The 16394-nt window shown below is 44.8% G+C and overlaps 1 protein-coding gene across 1 annotated transcript; it reads right to left on the bottom strand.

Annotated features, from left to right (window-relative positions):
* Positions 1–5753: 5753 nt before the first annotated feature.
* On the bottom strand, positions 5754–6863 carry LOC119920826 (3-galactosyl-N-acetylglucosaminide 4-alpha-L-fucosyltransferase FUT3-like). Its single transcript, XM_038741049.1, has one exon. The coding sequence runs from the start codon at positions 6861–6863 to the stop codon at positions 5754–5756; it is 1110 nt and encodes a 369-aa protein (XP_038596977.1).
* Between the last annotated feature and the right edge of the window lie 9531 nt (positions 6864–16394).

Genomic DNA, 16394 nt, shown 5'->3' with positions numbered 1-16394 from the left:
TAAGTGATGCTTTTATTCTTTTTATCCTTCTGGGAAGCCAATAAGTTTTCTATCCCCCAGGTGCAATCTACCCTGTGCCACTCTTGACCCTTTAGTGTCAAGAAGAAGGTGCTACTACCACTCTGCCATTTTGAATCCCATCCATCCTCTAGAATGAAGGAGTCCATTTCCTCCAAGGAGCCTTCCGTGGTGGATCCGGATTGCCCTCTCCCTGGAAAGACTGCCTTCCTTCAGCCCTATATTCTTCAGTCATTCAATCAGTTATATTTATCGAGTGCTTACTGTGTGGGTAGCACTTTAACTAAGAATTTGGGAGAGCACAATATGATAGAGTTGGTAAATATATTCCCTGCCCACAAGGAACAGTATAGAGGGGGAGACAGACATTAAAATAAATTATGGATGTGTATAAAAGTGCTGTACAGCTGAGGGTGGGATGAATAAAGGGTACAAATTCAAGTGTGAAAGAGACCTGGTTTGTGTCTTTGTGGCTGTAGAGAGCCCTATATGTCCGATCCAGTTTTTTGCCCACTGCAGCTCAAAGCTCATCAGTTATTCATTTACTCAATCAATCGTATTTATTGAGCCCTTATAGTGTGCAAAGCACTGTACTAAGCATTTGGGAGAATACAATACAACAATAAACAGACACATTCCGTGCCCACAACGAATTTACAGTCTAGAGACAAAAAGTTGAAACAGTCCACACACCCTGCGCTTGCTTTCTCCTTCCTCCCTTTCCCTGGGGCAACCCTATTCCTTCTCCTCCTTTTCACTTTTTTCTTCTCCCTCTTAGGTTGAGCAAATAGCAGCACCCTCACGGGGGCGAGGCAGGAGGGGGAAGAGAGAATGATTGTTATGATTTCTGCTTTTACAGCTGCTTTGGAGAACAGTCTTCTCTATTGTATTTGCTCAACTTCTCTAACATTTCCTTCTTTTTTAAATGGTATTTGTTAAACGTTTACTATGTACCAGGAACTGTACTCAACACTGCAGTAGATAGATGCTAATCAGGTTGGACACAGTCCACATACCCCCATGGGGCTCACGTTGTTAATCTCCATTTTACAGATGAGTTAACTGAGGCCCAGAGAAGTGAAGTGACTTGCCCAAGGTCACACAGCAGACAAGTGGTGGAGCTGAGGTTAGAACTTGGGGCCTCTGACTCCCAATTCCATGCTTTAACCCCTATAATGGGCTGCTTTCATCTGCGGAAGAGAGGCAGTTGCAACAACTCCTGACATCATTCAGTCAGTCATATTTATTGAGCACTTACTGAGTGCAAAGCACTGAACTAAGCATTTGGGAGAGTACAGTAATAATAATAATAATAATGACAACATTTATTAAGTGCTTACTATGTGCAAAGCACTGTTCTAAGCACTGGAGAGGTTACAAGGTGATCAGGTTGTCCCACAGGGAGCTCACAGTCTTAATCCCCATTTTACAGGAGAGGGAACTGAGGCCCAGAGAAGTGAAGTGACTTGCCCAAAGTCACACAGCTGACAATTGGTGGAGCCGGGATTTGAACCCATGACCTCTGACTCCAAAGCCCAGGCTCTTTTCCACTGAGTCACACTGCTTCTCCATAGAACAATAAACAGACACATTCCCAGTAGAACAATAAACAGACATATTCCCTCTCCACAAAGTTATCATTGCCTTCATTCTGCAGCTACTGGTATCTGCTCCATTTCTCCCACCTGAGATGAGTGTCTTTGAGGCTTCCTCTCCTCCAGTTACTTGGGCTAGTGAGCCACTTAGAAAAGAAATTAAAATAATAATATGGGGACCCGGAAGAAACAGGCAGGGCATCTATTTAGCAGAAAAGCCAGAACTAGAGTTTCCAACAAATTTGGAGAAGAAACTGGTGAGGAGAAGAAGACATCGGATCTATCAGTGGTATTCACTGAGCATTTACTATGTGCCAAGCACTGGAATAAGGGCATGGGAGATGATTGTGTCCAACCCGATTTGCTTGTATCCACCCCAGCGCTTAGAAGGCACATAGAAGGTGCTTAACAAATAGCATTATCATTATTGCAATACAACTGAGTTGGTAGACATGATCCTGCCCATAAAGAGATTACAGCCAAGAGGGGAAGATGGACATTAATCAATCAGTAAGTGGTATTTATTGAGTGCTTACTGTGTTCAGAGCACTGTACTAAGTGTACAGGAAAGGACAATACAACAGAGTTGGTAAAACCAATCCCTTCCTACAGTGAGCTTACAGTCAAGAGGGGGAAGATGGACATTTATCAATATGCACACAGTAAGCACTCAGTAAATACGATTGAGTGAATCAGTGATGATGATGGTGATGTCATTAATCAATCAATTAGTGGTATTTATTGAGCACTATACTTCACACTGGGGAAATGCTCGGTAGAGATGAAATGATAAGAAAACGACAAGCAAAATTGATATTCTGGTAGCTTGCCTAAATGAAAGAGGGCTGAGAACATTAGAGGGGAAATTCAATAGACGCGTTAGGAGGATGAAGCCAGTTTTGTAAAAACGGAGAGTGTGGATTGAGTGAAGTTAACACAGAAATGGATTAGCTCTATGTTAGTCATCAGTATTTAGTGAGCATCTAGTAAGGTACTGCACTAAGAATTCGGGAGATTACAGTATAGGTGGAAAGCTTAATCCCTACCTTCAATAAGTTTATAAATTTAACTGGGGACACAATTTAGAAATAGGACGAAGACGTATTCAAATAGAAGCAGTGTGGCCTAGTCACAGGACCTGGATTCTAATCCCAGCTCTGCTAATCGCTTGCTGTGCATAATCTTGGGCAACAACATAACTTTTCTGTACCTCAGTACCGGCTCCTACTAGAGACTGTGTCCAACCTAATTAACTTGTACCTACCTCAACGCTTAGAACCATGCTTGACACATAGTTAGCTTAACAAATTCCATTTAAAACAAATAATTGAGTAGAAAAGAAACACAACATTTCCAAGCACAAACTGTGAAGGATGAAATGCCGAGTGTGAACAGCAAAGTTCTGGAAAAATGGCACAGAAGGAAGACGATTGAGCATTTCCCACAGGGTGTTGAAAATGTCAGGAAGGATAAGAGAATCCAGGAAGAAGACAACGTGCATGAACACTTTCTGAAGAAATCTAAGAATTAGAGGATTGAGTCAAGACTACTTAGAATGCTTATTGTCTTAAAGGAGAGTTCCTGTTGGAACGCTGAATTCTAGACAAAGGTTGTTATGGGCAGGGAACACGTCTGCTAATTCTGTTGTAATGTACCCTCCCAAGCTCTATGTACAGTGCTCTGCACATAGTAAAGTGCTCAACAAATACCACTGATTGATTGAATTGGAAATGCACTATATTTCTTGTAAAGAGGAATGAATAGAAGCATTTTCAAAGGAAAACAGGAATCACTGCATTAAAGTGGACTAAAACCAGCCTAAATGGATCAGATACAGATATACCTGAAAACCTTGTTTCTTCCCCAGTCCTTAGTACAGTGCCTGACACATAGTAAGGGCTTAACAAATGCCATTAAAACAAACAACAAAAAAAAGTTAGGTCTTGTAAATCCTCCAGAACCTAATGGTTTCTCAACAAAGACTAGATTGTAAGCTCACTTTGGGCAGGGAACGTATCTACCAACTCTGACATATCACACTCTCCCGAACACTCAATACAGTGCTCTGCACACAGTAAGTGCTCTATAAATATTATGGATTGATCGATTGACTCACCATCTTTCCCACTAAGCTTATAATGGCAGAAGTGTACTGTGTGAACTGAGAAATGGAGGAAGACTTCCTTGGTTTCTCCTCTCTTTTCATACCATTCCCTCTACTTTCCACCCAACTCCAGGACCCATACCTTCGTGCCCTGCCCCATCTCATCCTCCCTTTAAACCAGAGCAATCAGAGGGGACTTACCTGTGGGTAAAGTCGAGAACAGGGATTCAGCGTAAAGACTGCTCCAAGGAGCAGCAAAGAACTCAGAGTTGGGCTCGGCAAGAGGAAGGAAGAAAGGGACGCTGGGTGGAAAGAAGCAAGCAGGTGTAGATGTGGAGAAAGGGGTGAAGATAGAGGAAGCGAGAAATGGAAAACCTGGAAAAAGGAGGGCAAAGGAACAGCTGGAATGAGAGTGGTGAGAATCAGGAAATAAGGTAGGCAAGGGAGAGGAGGAGGAGAAATGCAGTGGAGAGTATATCCAGAGAGAAAAAAAAGCTTATCAGGAGACTCGTATGACAAAATTTCAACTTGCAAATGAGGAGGGCAGAGGTGGTCAGGTCTGTATGCTATTGAGGAATTTTCCAGTCGCACATTCTGTTCTTTTTTATGGTATTTGGTAAGCACTTATTATGTGCCAGGCACTGTACTAAGTGCCGGAGTGAATACAAGACAACCGGATTGCATGCAGTCCCTGTCCCACACAGGGCTCGCTGTCTTAATCCCCATTTTACAGATGAGGTAACTGAGGTACAGAGAAGTGAAGTGTCTTGCCCAAGGTCACACAGTAGACAAATAGCAGGCCTGGGATTAGACCCCACATGCTCTGAATTCTGGACCTGTGCTTTTTCTGCTAAGCCATGCTGAAAATGCCTTTTCTGAAAATGCCTTTGCGATAAAGGGAATAAAAGTCTTGACAGGCTTGATTTTAGTCATTTCAACATTTTTTTGACACCTGAGATGAACTAAGAAAACAATTCCTCCTTCCCCTCTTTTACCCCACCTCTGCATCTTCCAGCGAGCGATCACCGCGACTGGGAAATAAAATGGAACTCTGAAGGGAACTTGGGTATTTTGTCTTCCACAGTGAAGAGAAGGTCCCTACTCCCCTTCCCTGGCCCATATAGCACCTCAACTCTTCTTCATCCATTTTGATGGCCTGCAAACTCTTTATCCCTTAAATTCAATTCACTGTCTACCAATCCTAACCCTTAATGGCATCGTTCCCATAAATTACCTTCAGGCAGCATACGATGAACAAGGAATTTATTGTTATAGTACATTGTGCAGGCCAAAAAGAGTAATAGATTTCATAGAGGATTGTGTAAACTGATGGTTGAGAACTCTCTATATACTTGCAATTGACTTTAGTTCCATTGATTTGAATTGTCCCAGTAACCTTTAGTCTCAACAGACTGCAAGTCTCACTTACCTCTAAAGTTAGAAACACTTTGAATTTGGGAAGACTGTGGCAATGCTTGATCCATTTGAGACAATTAATATCATAGTTATAATTTCTACCATTGCTATTTTCCTCCTGAAATGATTAATTTATGGACCAATAACTTAACCTAGAGAAGCAGAGTGGCCTATGGAAAGAGAACAGGCCAGGAAGCCAGAGGACCTGGGCTCAAATCCTGACTCCACCACTTATCTATTGAGTGACCTTGGGCAAGTCACTTCACTTCTCTGTGCCTCAGTTCCTTCACCTGCAAAATGGGGATTCAATAGCTGTTCTCCCTCCTACTCTGGCTGCAAGAAGTATGTGGGACCTGATTATCTTGTATTTACCCTAGTTGACACATAATAAGCACTTTACAAATACCACAATCTTTTTTATTGTTATTAATAAATGAGTTCGGGTCAAGTGCAAATAAACATTTGTACGTACAAGTCTTGAGTCATGGGGGGGGGGGGCCTCCAGTTTGCCTCCTAATTCCACCACCACATAATCCTTCAGACTCTCCATACAGTTGGAAGTGAGACAAAGAATCCCAGACCCTAGATGACATTAGATGGCAGCAGTGTTAGGAGGGTGGTCAGTGAGAGCCCATCAGGAACCAGTCTTCCAAGCAGGGTACAGTCTGATAGGTGGTGGCTTCGTGCAGAGCCTGGCAGGCCTTGCAAAGGTGCCTCATCCAGCCTAACCTGTGCACCACTCGGAAGAGGCTCCTCCACCGGAAATATTCCCGGTAGCGAGCCTCATCACTGGCCACGTTGTGAAGGTATTGGGCCAGAGCTTGGGGGCTGGGGAAGTCGTCCACGTGAATGAAGGCCTCTGGGGGAAGAAAGCGCTCGTAGTTCTTGCGGGACGGGCCCAGGACCACGGGTACGGTGCCCGAGGTCAGGGCGTTGTACCACAGCTTTTCGGTGATGTAGTCCTGGTGCTGGGAATTCTCAAAGGCCAGGTAGAACCTGTACTGGGATACGGTGGGGAGGAGCCGGTTTTTGGGGAGTGGTTTGTGTTGGCGCCCAAACACATCCACCTGGAGGTGTTTCTTCAGCTCCTTGTAATATTGCACCCGGCGGGAGGATGGGATCCACTTACTCACCACCCAAGCCACCATCTTGGATTTCGGGGGGATGGTGAAGGTCTCTGGCTCGTCCAGTGGCTCCAGCCTGCCGTAGGGGGTAAAGATGTCAGAGTCGCTCCGGTAGGACATGGTCATGTTGAAGAGGTTATTTAGTGCTTTTAGGTTGTGGATGTTTAACGGAGGCTCCAGATTGAACCAGATCCAGCGTTGGCTTGGGTTCCGGCGGATCCGGGTCAGCTGCCTTGGGTTGTCCTGCACATCCCAGTGGTGGACGATCACGGCGTTGGCTGAGGACAACCAGCTGTGGTTGTCTGTGAAGTGGCAGTCGAAGTTGCCGTGGAGTGGTGGGCAGCTCTCAAGGGGAAACGGCAGATGGAAGGGCCAAGTCCACAGCAGAATGACTAGTTTACGCTTCTTTTCCTCCACAGAGTTTGGAACCACTTCAGTGGTATTCCTAGATCCCAGGGACAACAGCAGGGTAGATTGAAGATTCATCCTCTGCCCTCTGGACACCCAGATGAGCGAGGATAGGCAGAACGAAGCCACGAACTGGCAGAGCAAGAAGATGAGAAGCTGCCTGGAATAGGGGATTCTCAGCAGGTGAGAGTGCTCCATGATGAACCCTGGATTAAAGAAAATATCAGCCAGGACATTTGAGTTTATGGCAGAAACTCAATCCCCCATCCAGGCCTCATCTACACAACCAGTGTGCCTGGTTGTGTATGTGCTATACCAACCTTCTTATTGTGCCTTGATCTTGTCTTTAATAATAATAATAGTATTTGTGAAGTGCATACTATATGTTCTGTGGTAATCAGATTGTCCCATGTGGAGCTCACAGTCTTAATCCCCATTTTACATATGAGGTAACTGAGGCACAGAGAAGTTAAGTGACTTGCCCAGTGTCACACAGCTGAAAAGTGATGTAGCCGGGATTAGAACCCACATCCTCTGACTCCCAAGCCCGTGTTCTTTCCACTGAGCCACACTGCTTCTCACCTTTCTCACCTCCAACCCCTTGCTCACATCTTCCTTTTGGCCTGTAAGTTCCTTCCCATGCATATCTAATAGACCAGTTAGATATGAAAGCAGCGTGGCATAGTGGAGAAAGCACGGATGTAGGAGCCAGAAAGTCATGGGTTCTAATCCCGGCTCCACCACTCACATGCTCTGTGACCTCAGGCAAATCACTTTGCTTCTCTGGGCCTCAGTTGCATCATCTGTAAAGTGGGGATTAAGACTGCAAGCCCCATATAGGTCATAGATTGTGTCCAACCTGATTATTTTGTATCTACTCCAGCGCTTAGTACAGTGCCTGGCACATAGTAAGCACTTAACAAATACCATTAAAGAAAAATCTTTCTCTGCATATTCAAAGGCCTACTAAAACCACATTTTAGTTGGGAAATGCCTCAGTTCTCTGTCTTAGCCTTCTCTCCTGCATTGCCTATGATTTTATAGAAAAATGATCAGGGCAGCAGAGTGAAGTATGGACTGGAGTGGGGAGCGACAGGAGGCAGGGAGGTCAGAGAGGAGGTTGATGCAGTAATCAAAGCAGGATAAAATAAATGCTTGGATTAACAGGGTAGCTTTTTGGATGAAGAGGAGAGGACAAATTTTAGTGATGTTGTGAAGGTTGAACCGACAGTATTTGGTGACAGATTGAATATGTGGATTGAATGAGAGAGATGAGTTGAGGATAATGCCAAGGTTATGGGTTTGTGAGACAGGAAGGATGGTGGTGCTGTCTACAGTGATGGGAAAGTCAGGGGAAGACAGGGTTTGGGTGGGAAGATAAGTAGTTCTGTTTTGGACATGTTAAGTTTGAGATAGTGAGACATCCAGGTAGAGATATCCTGAAGACAGGAGGAAATGTGAGACTGCAGAGAGGGAGAGAGATCAGGGCTGGAGATGGAGATTTGGGAATCATCCACATAGAGATGTTCTCCACTGGAGCAGGTGTGGATGGAGAATAGACGTGCTGAGCCTTGAAGAACTTCCACAGTTAGGGGACGGGAGGCAGAGGAGGAACTCACGAAAGAGACTGAGAATGAGCAGCCAGAGAGAGATAGGAGGAGAACCAGGAGAGGACATGGTCAGTGAAACCAAGGTTGCATAATGTGTCCAGGGGAAGGGGGTGGTTGACAGTGTCGAAGGCATCTGTGAGGTGAAGAAGGATTAGGATGAAGTAGAGGCCATTGGATTTGGCAAGAAGGAGATCATTGGTGACTCTTGAGAGGGCATTTTCTGTGGAGGGAAGCAGGTGGAAGCCGTTTTGGAGGGGTTTATTCATCCATTCATTCAATCGTATTTATTGAGTGCTTACTGTGTACAGAGCACTGTACCAAGCGCTTGGGAAGTACAAGTTGGCAACAAGTTGGAGAGAATTGGAGGAAAGGAAGTGGAGGCAGCTAGTGTAGACAACTAGTTCAAGGAGTTTGGAGAAGAATGGTAGGAGGGAGATGGTGCGATAACTGGAGAGAGCTGTGGGGTTGGGGAGGGGGTGTTTAGGATAGGGGAAACATGAGCATATTTGAAAGCACGAAAGAGTGAACTGTTGAAGCTGGCAGCCAGGGAATGAAGAAGGGAGTGGTCAAGCGCTTTGATGAAGTGCTAAAGATTAGGGTCAGAGGTGCAGGTGGAGGGTGTGCCACTGATAGGTTGCAGGGAGGACTCCATACCGGCGCTCCCTCAAACCCCTGAAGCAAGACCAGGACTGTCTGTGTCCAGAAAAAGAGTGGAAAAGACTTAACAAGACGCAATAGAGTGTGAATGTCTGGAGCTCATTTACACCCAAGCACAGGAGGAAGTTGGGCAAAGTACAAAGTTCTAATGGTGGATGTGTATATAACAAAGGGCTGACTGGATAAATGTGAGTGGCTAGGTAACGGAGGCTTTTTTCCTCTCTGGGGCTGCTTGTCTGATCTCTTTTTAAGGCTGATCACCATTTTGTAAGGGGCTGGAGAAGCAACTGTCAGGATGGAGTATTCTTGCTCTGACTCAGGGACATTGGTTCTAGCTGTACCTCCCTAACCATGAGGTTTGTGAGGAGAAAAATCAATCTACAGCAACTGCCTGTTGAATTTACGTGTTGGAGAATCAAACAGCGCAGGATGGGGGATTCTCCAGACAAACAGTGTAGCCTCGTGGATAAAGCAAGATCCTGAGAGCCAGAAAACCTGGGTTCTAATCCCAGCTCTGTCACACATAACTTCTCAGTTTCCTCAACTGGGGATTCAATGTACAGTCTTGCTCCTATTTAAACTGTGAGCCCCATGTGGGATAGGGACTGTGTCCTACATAGCCCAGTATCTACCCTGGCACTTAGAACAGTGCTTGACTTAACAAATACCATAAAAATTTCCCTTAAAAATTGTTACTAACTTTTTGTGATCCATATCTTGGAGGAATTGATACAAAAATACCAAAGTGTATATGTGGAAAGTCTTTACTAAAATAAATTTGCATTTAAGAGGAACTGCATTGGAAAACATTTGACACGTGGAAATTGGGGATTAAATGAGCACCAGTCTGAAAATACTCTTTACTGCTACTACTACTACTAGTACTAATAATAATAGTAATTGTGGTAATTTTTAGGCACTTACTATGTGTCAAGCATTGCACTAAACATAGGGTTAGATACAAGATAATCAAGTCCCACATGGGGCTCACAGTCTAAGTTGGAGGTAGAACAGGTATTGAATCACGATTTTACAGATGAGGGAACTGAGGCACAGAGAAGTTAAGTGATATGCCCAAGGTCACACAGCAGACAACTGGCAGAGTCGGAATTAGAACCCAGGTCCTCTGACTCCCAGCCCTGGGCTTTTCCCACTAGGCTATGCTGCTTCTCTTATACTAATAGAGAGACCAAAATCTCAGCAGATAGCTCAAAACAAGTGTCGGAGCAGTAAGAACTCAAGGAGCAATCTGACCCTGAGGGTAGGCCAGAGAGGAGAACAAGTCCATTTTTTATACTGGGCAACCCACTTTTCAAGTGGCTTGTCCCATGACTGGTATTGATCCAGGCACCATTATTTCTGATAATGGTGAGTTTTCTTAAATATCATCATATCACATCTGTTGATGCTTGCAATTAACACAAGAGAGTTACCCACCCCAACCCTCCCCACAGTCTGACTCACCCCCTGCCTCCCTGGGCCCTCTATGCCCTCTCTATTCTAACTTATTTTTTGGAATTTTTTTTTCTGCTCCAGTTCATTGGACCTTGTTTAAGATGTAAAATTCAAGGGCTGAGACTGAACTGGGGTGGGATGCCGGTACAGCTGGGAAGAGCAGGGGATGGTAGTGGCATTGGAAGAGTCAGGGGGAGAACAAGAAAGGAGAGGGGCAAGGGAGAAGATCAAAGGTTCTTCTCACAATTGTCTGCCACTCCCTACTCCCTTGCTGTCCTGTTGATATCTGGGCCAGCCGCCTTTCTTTACAGCCCTGGAAAGCAGAGAAAGGGGCTGGGATGGTGCTAGCTGCATTATTTCTGAGTTCTATAGGGCTGGCATTAAAGAAAAAACATTACAAAAATTGATTTAGGTTAGAGGAGTTGGCCTGGGGGCCCAGGGGAGAGAAGGGGACAGATGTGGGGTGATGGGAAATGGTTTCCAAAATTCAAAGTGCCCTAGTGAAAGACATAATTCAGTTCGGAATGGACAAAAGAATGTGACTGCGTAACAAACAGAAAGAGAAAGCGAAAGGGAGAAAGAGAGAGAGAGAGAGAGAATCGAACATGGGGTATGATCCATAGACATTTTTTCTGAGTTCTGGGGAAACAAATAACTTATGAATTTCACCAGAAATTGTCGGGACACAAGGTACTCATCTGTTAGGCAAATTCATTCATTCAATTCATTCAATCGTATTTATTGAACACTTACTGTGTGGAGAGCACTGTACTAAGTGCTTGGAAAGTACAATTCAGCAACATATAGAGACAGTCCCTACTCAACAATGGGCTTACAGTCTAAAATGGGGAGACAGACAGCAAAACAGAACAAGTAGACAGCTGTCAATACCATCAAAATAAATAGAATTATAGATAGATAAACATCATTAATAAAATAGAGTAATAAATATGTACAAATATACACAAGTGCTGTGGGGAGGGGAAGGGGGTAGGTCAGAGGGAGGTAGTGAGGGTGAAGGGGAGGGGAGGAGGAGGACAGGATTGTGAGGGGGGCTCAGTCTGGGAAGGCAAATAAACACCGATATTTATTTTTGGTTATTTTAATAGTTACTGCTATTTATTGGTATTGTTATTTCTGTTATTATAATTTTGCTGTTGTTGCTTGCTGAGAAAGGTGGTGAGATATGAAAATCTTTTAAAAAATAGCAATCATTGGCAAAGAAAAACTATTGAAATAAAATGTTTGTGGGTGAGGGGTGGGCAGAGGGGTATTTGGTATTCAGAGGGGTATTCAGTGTGTGTAGGGAGGACTGACAAGGGGGTGTCCTGAATCCTTGAGTGCCACCAGTGGCTAACTCAAAGCTGGGCACCATCCTTCTAGATCTATGATGATGACAGAAAGACCCTGTGCTTCAACAGAGAAAATGATTTTAGCATCTGTAACCTCCCTGTCCGATCGAAGGAAGGATTTCATTCATTCATTCTATCGTGTTTACTCGGCACTTACTGTGTGCAGAGCACTGTACTTACAGAGTACAAAATAACAATAAATAGACACATTTCCTGCCCACAAGCTTACAGTCTAGAGGTTTCTGGGGTCCGGTATTGGCCTGTTATCCCCACATGGGCAGCCCTGTCGCTGATGTAAGGCGGGGAGGTGCCCCCTCTGAATTCTGGGGCCCAGGAAGTACTGTTAAGGAGAAAATCCAGATCTAGACTTTCCAACAAATTTGGAAATGGAACCGGTGAGGAGAAGACAATGACTAGAGGTGAAATGATTTAAAAAATGGTGAAGCAAAACTGTTCTCGTAGTTGGCTTCAATGAAAGATGGATGAGAATGTAAACATGTATTTACGCAAGAAAACACTGGTAGGATAAAGGTGGGTTTTTCTGAAAAGGACACTTAGATTGAATGTGGTTAACACAGAAACGGAATGGATCTATAGAAAGACAGAGAGAACATTTTTGAGTAAACTTTCTGAGAAAATGGCATGCCAAAAGATAAATGAAGATATCTGACAACAGGCTGAAGCAAAGGAGAACATAAAGGAGCATAACATTTTTGTAACCAAAAAGACAGCAATATGGGCAGGGGGAGACATTTTGGAGGTTACCAATAGTTAGAAGACAGTTGGCAGGACTGATGATTTATGATGATTTTATTTAAAAATAAAATTACTTTTAGACTATGACATAAATTGAAATGCATTATAAAGAGGAATGCAGGGAGGACTGTTCTAGGGAAAACGAGAAAAATTGCAGCAGACCGCTGAATAAAGCCAGCCGAAATGAGTCTGGCACAGAAACACCTGAAAATCACCTGTCTTGAAAATCCTGCAGAGCCTACTGACTTCTCAACAATAATTCACTGCTCTTCCCACTGAGCATATAATGGCAGAAATGTAAAGTGTGAGCTTAGAACTGGAGGACGACTTCCTTAGTTTCTCCCCTCTTTTCCTATCGTTCCCTTCTCTTTCCAACTTTCTCCACATTCCCATACCTCCCTTCCCATCGTTCCTCTGAACCAGGGCAGTCAGAGGGAACTTACCCATTTGCACAATCTAGAACAGGGTCTCAGGATCAACACTGTTTTCAGGGACAGCGAGGAACTCAGACCGGGATTCGTAAGAGGAAGGAGGCTTGGAGGCAAAGAAGGCTAGAGCTGAAGGAGGAGGTGGAGCAAAGGGTAATGGAAAATATGGAACGAGGACTCCGAGCAGTTAGAATCAGGAAATGAAAAGTGCGAGGGAAAAGAGAAAAGGATTTGGGGGAGAAAATTCCAAGGGAAAGATGCAGACCAGGATACACAAAAGGTAACAACTCAGGAAATAAGACTAACATGCAGTTGAGGAGGGGCCCAGGAGTGGATAGTTGTGTATACCATTGAACATTTTTCTGATTATGCCATCTGTTGGAGTGCCATCTGTTGTTGAAAACGATTTTGCGATAAAAACAATACAAGTCTTTGGGAAGGGAGCGGAGACATTTTGGCTGTCCATTGCTTTGAAAGTGGGATAGTCCACTCACTTCCGCCTTTCTCAGTATTGTGTAATGCGCGCCGTTCTTTTGATCTTTCTGGGGAACCAGGAAACTTTCTATCCCCAAACCACAATCTTTCCTCAGCCTTTTTTTCCCACTATGTCATTCTGAGTCCCTTCTGTACTCTGGAATGACTCTCAAAGTCCACTTCCCCCAGGAGGCTTCCGTGGTGGACCCAAATTGTTTTTTACAGCCTGGAAAGGCTAACTTCCTTCCGTCCTGTGAGCATATGGAACTGCCTACAGTAAGAGCTGAAACTCCAATCCAACAATCATTCTTCATCTGGGCATCTTCAGCAGGTATATCTTCACCTGTATCTTCACCTGCTCCATTCCCTCTTTAGATTAGGTGAGTCGATCTGGAGGTTCTGAATCGGAAACCACCCCTCTCTCTGCCATTTGGCCAGCTATTGTCTTCTTAAGAAGCTGTCCCAGAAGGTTTGCGGGACAGTTTCCACATTCTAGCTTTCATCTTATAGCACGTGTATTTTGTATAATCAATCGATCAGTTGTATTTATTGAGCACTTACTGTTTGCAGAGCATTGTACTAAGCAGTTGGGAGAGAACCACACAACAACAGTCACATTCCCTACCCACAAGGAGCTTACAGTCTAGATGGGGAGGCAGATGTTAATATAAGTAAATAAAAGATGACTACGTGCTTAAGTCCTGTGGGGCTGGGGGTGGGAGTGGTGAATAAAGGGAGTATGTCAGTGTGACACAGAAAAGAGTGGGTAAAGAAAAAATGAGGGCATAATCAGGAAAGGCCTCTTGGAAGAGATATAATTTCAATAAGGCTTTGAAGATAGGGAGAGTAATTGTCAGATATGAAAAGGGAGGACTTTACAGGCCAGAGGCATGACGTGAGCAAGAGGTCCGTGGAGAGATAGACAAAATAGAGGTACAGTGAGTAGGCTGGCATTAGAGGAGTGAAACGTGCAGGCTGGATTGTAGTGGGAAAGTAGTGAGGTGAGGTAGGAGGGGGCAAGTTGATTGAGTGCTTTAGAGCCAAAGGGAAGGAGTTTTTTGTTCGATGTGGAAGTGGATGTACAACTGTCTGTGTTCTTCACACTTGAAGAAGATGCTACTGATCTTGGAGATAGAGTTGGAAGTGGAAATCGAGGAAGAGGGCGAGGGATTCACCCCTGGCTGGCTGCATGGTTGAAAAGGTCAAGGGGGACCCACGGTCCCGGTCTCACTGTACATACATAAAACCCATCTTTTGTCGGGTTGGGCTTGTTCTTTGCAGTACCTGACACTCTTTTCCCTACTGTCTGCTTGATGAGCGTCTCAAAACACTTGTGCAAACAGAGCTGTTTTTTGGTCTGGATAGCACCAGGGCAACGTTGGACTATCTAGAGCAGTCGTCATTACCTAGGTAAAGTCCGAGTGACCCCCACTTTTCGGATGAAGCCTGTAGGTTCTGTTGGGATCTGGAGGGGAAATGCAGCTGAGCCTTTTAAGCCTGGAGAAGATCCAGGGATCCATCGTGTTCTGTTGTGGCAAGTCAAAACCGGAACTATCGGAGTCGGTTTCATCTCTGACATTTATCAGCCCAGCCCTGACTGGCAAAGGCCCAGACATGTAGGAATGAGCTGATATGGGCCTCTCCCATTCCTCCGGATGTGCCTTTTTTCCTTCTTCCTACTTAGTCTGTGAACTCCATGTAGGACCAGAGGATACCTGCAGGATCCTTCCTAGACCAGATGGGCTCAGCCAGAGTAACAAAGAGCACTGGGCAAGACCCAGTGAATTCAAAACCATGAAGACGGACAGACTGGCACCACCTGGGCACCGTGTGGTCCCGGCTGGTAGCAGTCTCCCTCGCTTCTGCTTTCGCATCTCCCTCCAAGCCCTTTGCTAACGGGGATACCATCTCTCCCCCGAGATTGCCTGCTCGCTGCCACACCTCTGCTGCTCCCTTAGATAGTTGGCTATATCCTCCTTGTGGGCAGGGAACCTTATTATTGCACTCTCCCAAGCACTTAGTATAGTGTTCTGCACACAGTAAGCGCTCAGTAAATACAATTGTTTGATAGCAGAACCCCGGGCGGCACTAAGAGGCCTTCCCCGACTAAACCCTCATTTCCTCTTCTCCCACTCCCTTCTGTGTCACCCTTGCATTTGGATTTGCAGCCTTATTCACCCCACCCTCAGCTCCTCTGCATTATGTTCATATCCTTAATGTATTTATTTATACTAATGTCTGTATCCCCCTCTAGACTATAAGCTCGTTGAGGGCAGGGAACTCTGTTATACTGTGCGCTCCCAAGCGCTTAGTGTAGTGTTGTGCACACAGTAAGCGCTCAGTAAATACGGTTGATTGATAGTGCAGCCCTGAACAGGATTCGGAGGGGGAATTACGTACCGAGGAGCTGTCCACCTCTGTCAGTTCTGATTCATCAGGTCCCAATTTATTCCCTTCGTCAAGTCCTAATAATAATAATAATAATAATAGTAATAGTAATAATAATAATAATAATGGAATTTCTTAAGCGCTTACTATGTTCAGAGCACTGTTCTAAGCGCTGGGGGGGGATACAAAGTGATCAAGTTGTCCCACGTGGGGCTCACAGTCTTAATCCCCATTTTACAGATGAGGTAATTGAGGCTCAGAGAAGTTAAGTGACTTGCCCAAGGTCACAGAGCAGACATGTGGTGGAGTACAGCGCGGAGTAGTAGGAATGATATTTAGTAAGTGCTTACTGTGTGCAGAACGCTGTATTAAGTAGTGGGAGAGAATGCACAAGTAGGAATTAGACACAGTCCCTATTCCCTGTGGGGCTCACAATCGAAGGGTTTAAGTGTTAGAAGGGATGGAGCGATGAAACATTGAAACACAACACGAACGGACAGACAAAATAGGCTCAAAGTCTCATCGGCAATGGAGGAGTCTGAGAGCTTGTGGGAGCAGGTTTTATTCCCGGCCTGGTGTGCACAGAGCATGCCGGGACCATGAGACTGT

The sequence above is a fragment of the Tachyglossus aculeatus genome, assembly GCF_015852505.1.
Source record: "Tachyglossus aculeatus isolate mTacAcu1 chromosome 12 unlocalized genomic scaffold, mTacAcu1.pri SUPER_6_unloc_1, whole genome shotgun sequence".
NCBI lineage: Eukaryota > Metazoa > Chordata > Mammalia > Monotremata > Tachyglossidae > Tachyglossus > Tachyglossus aculeatus.
This window is presented reverse-complemented; position numbering and strand designations above follow the sequence as displayed.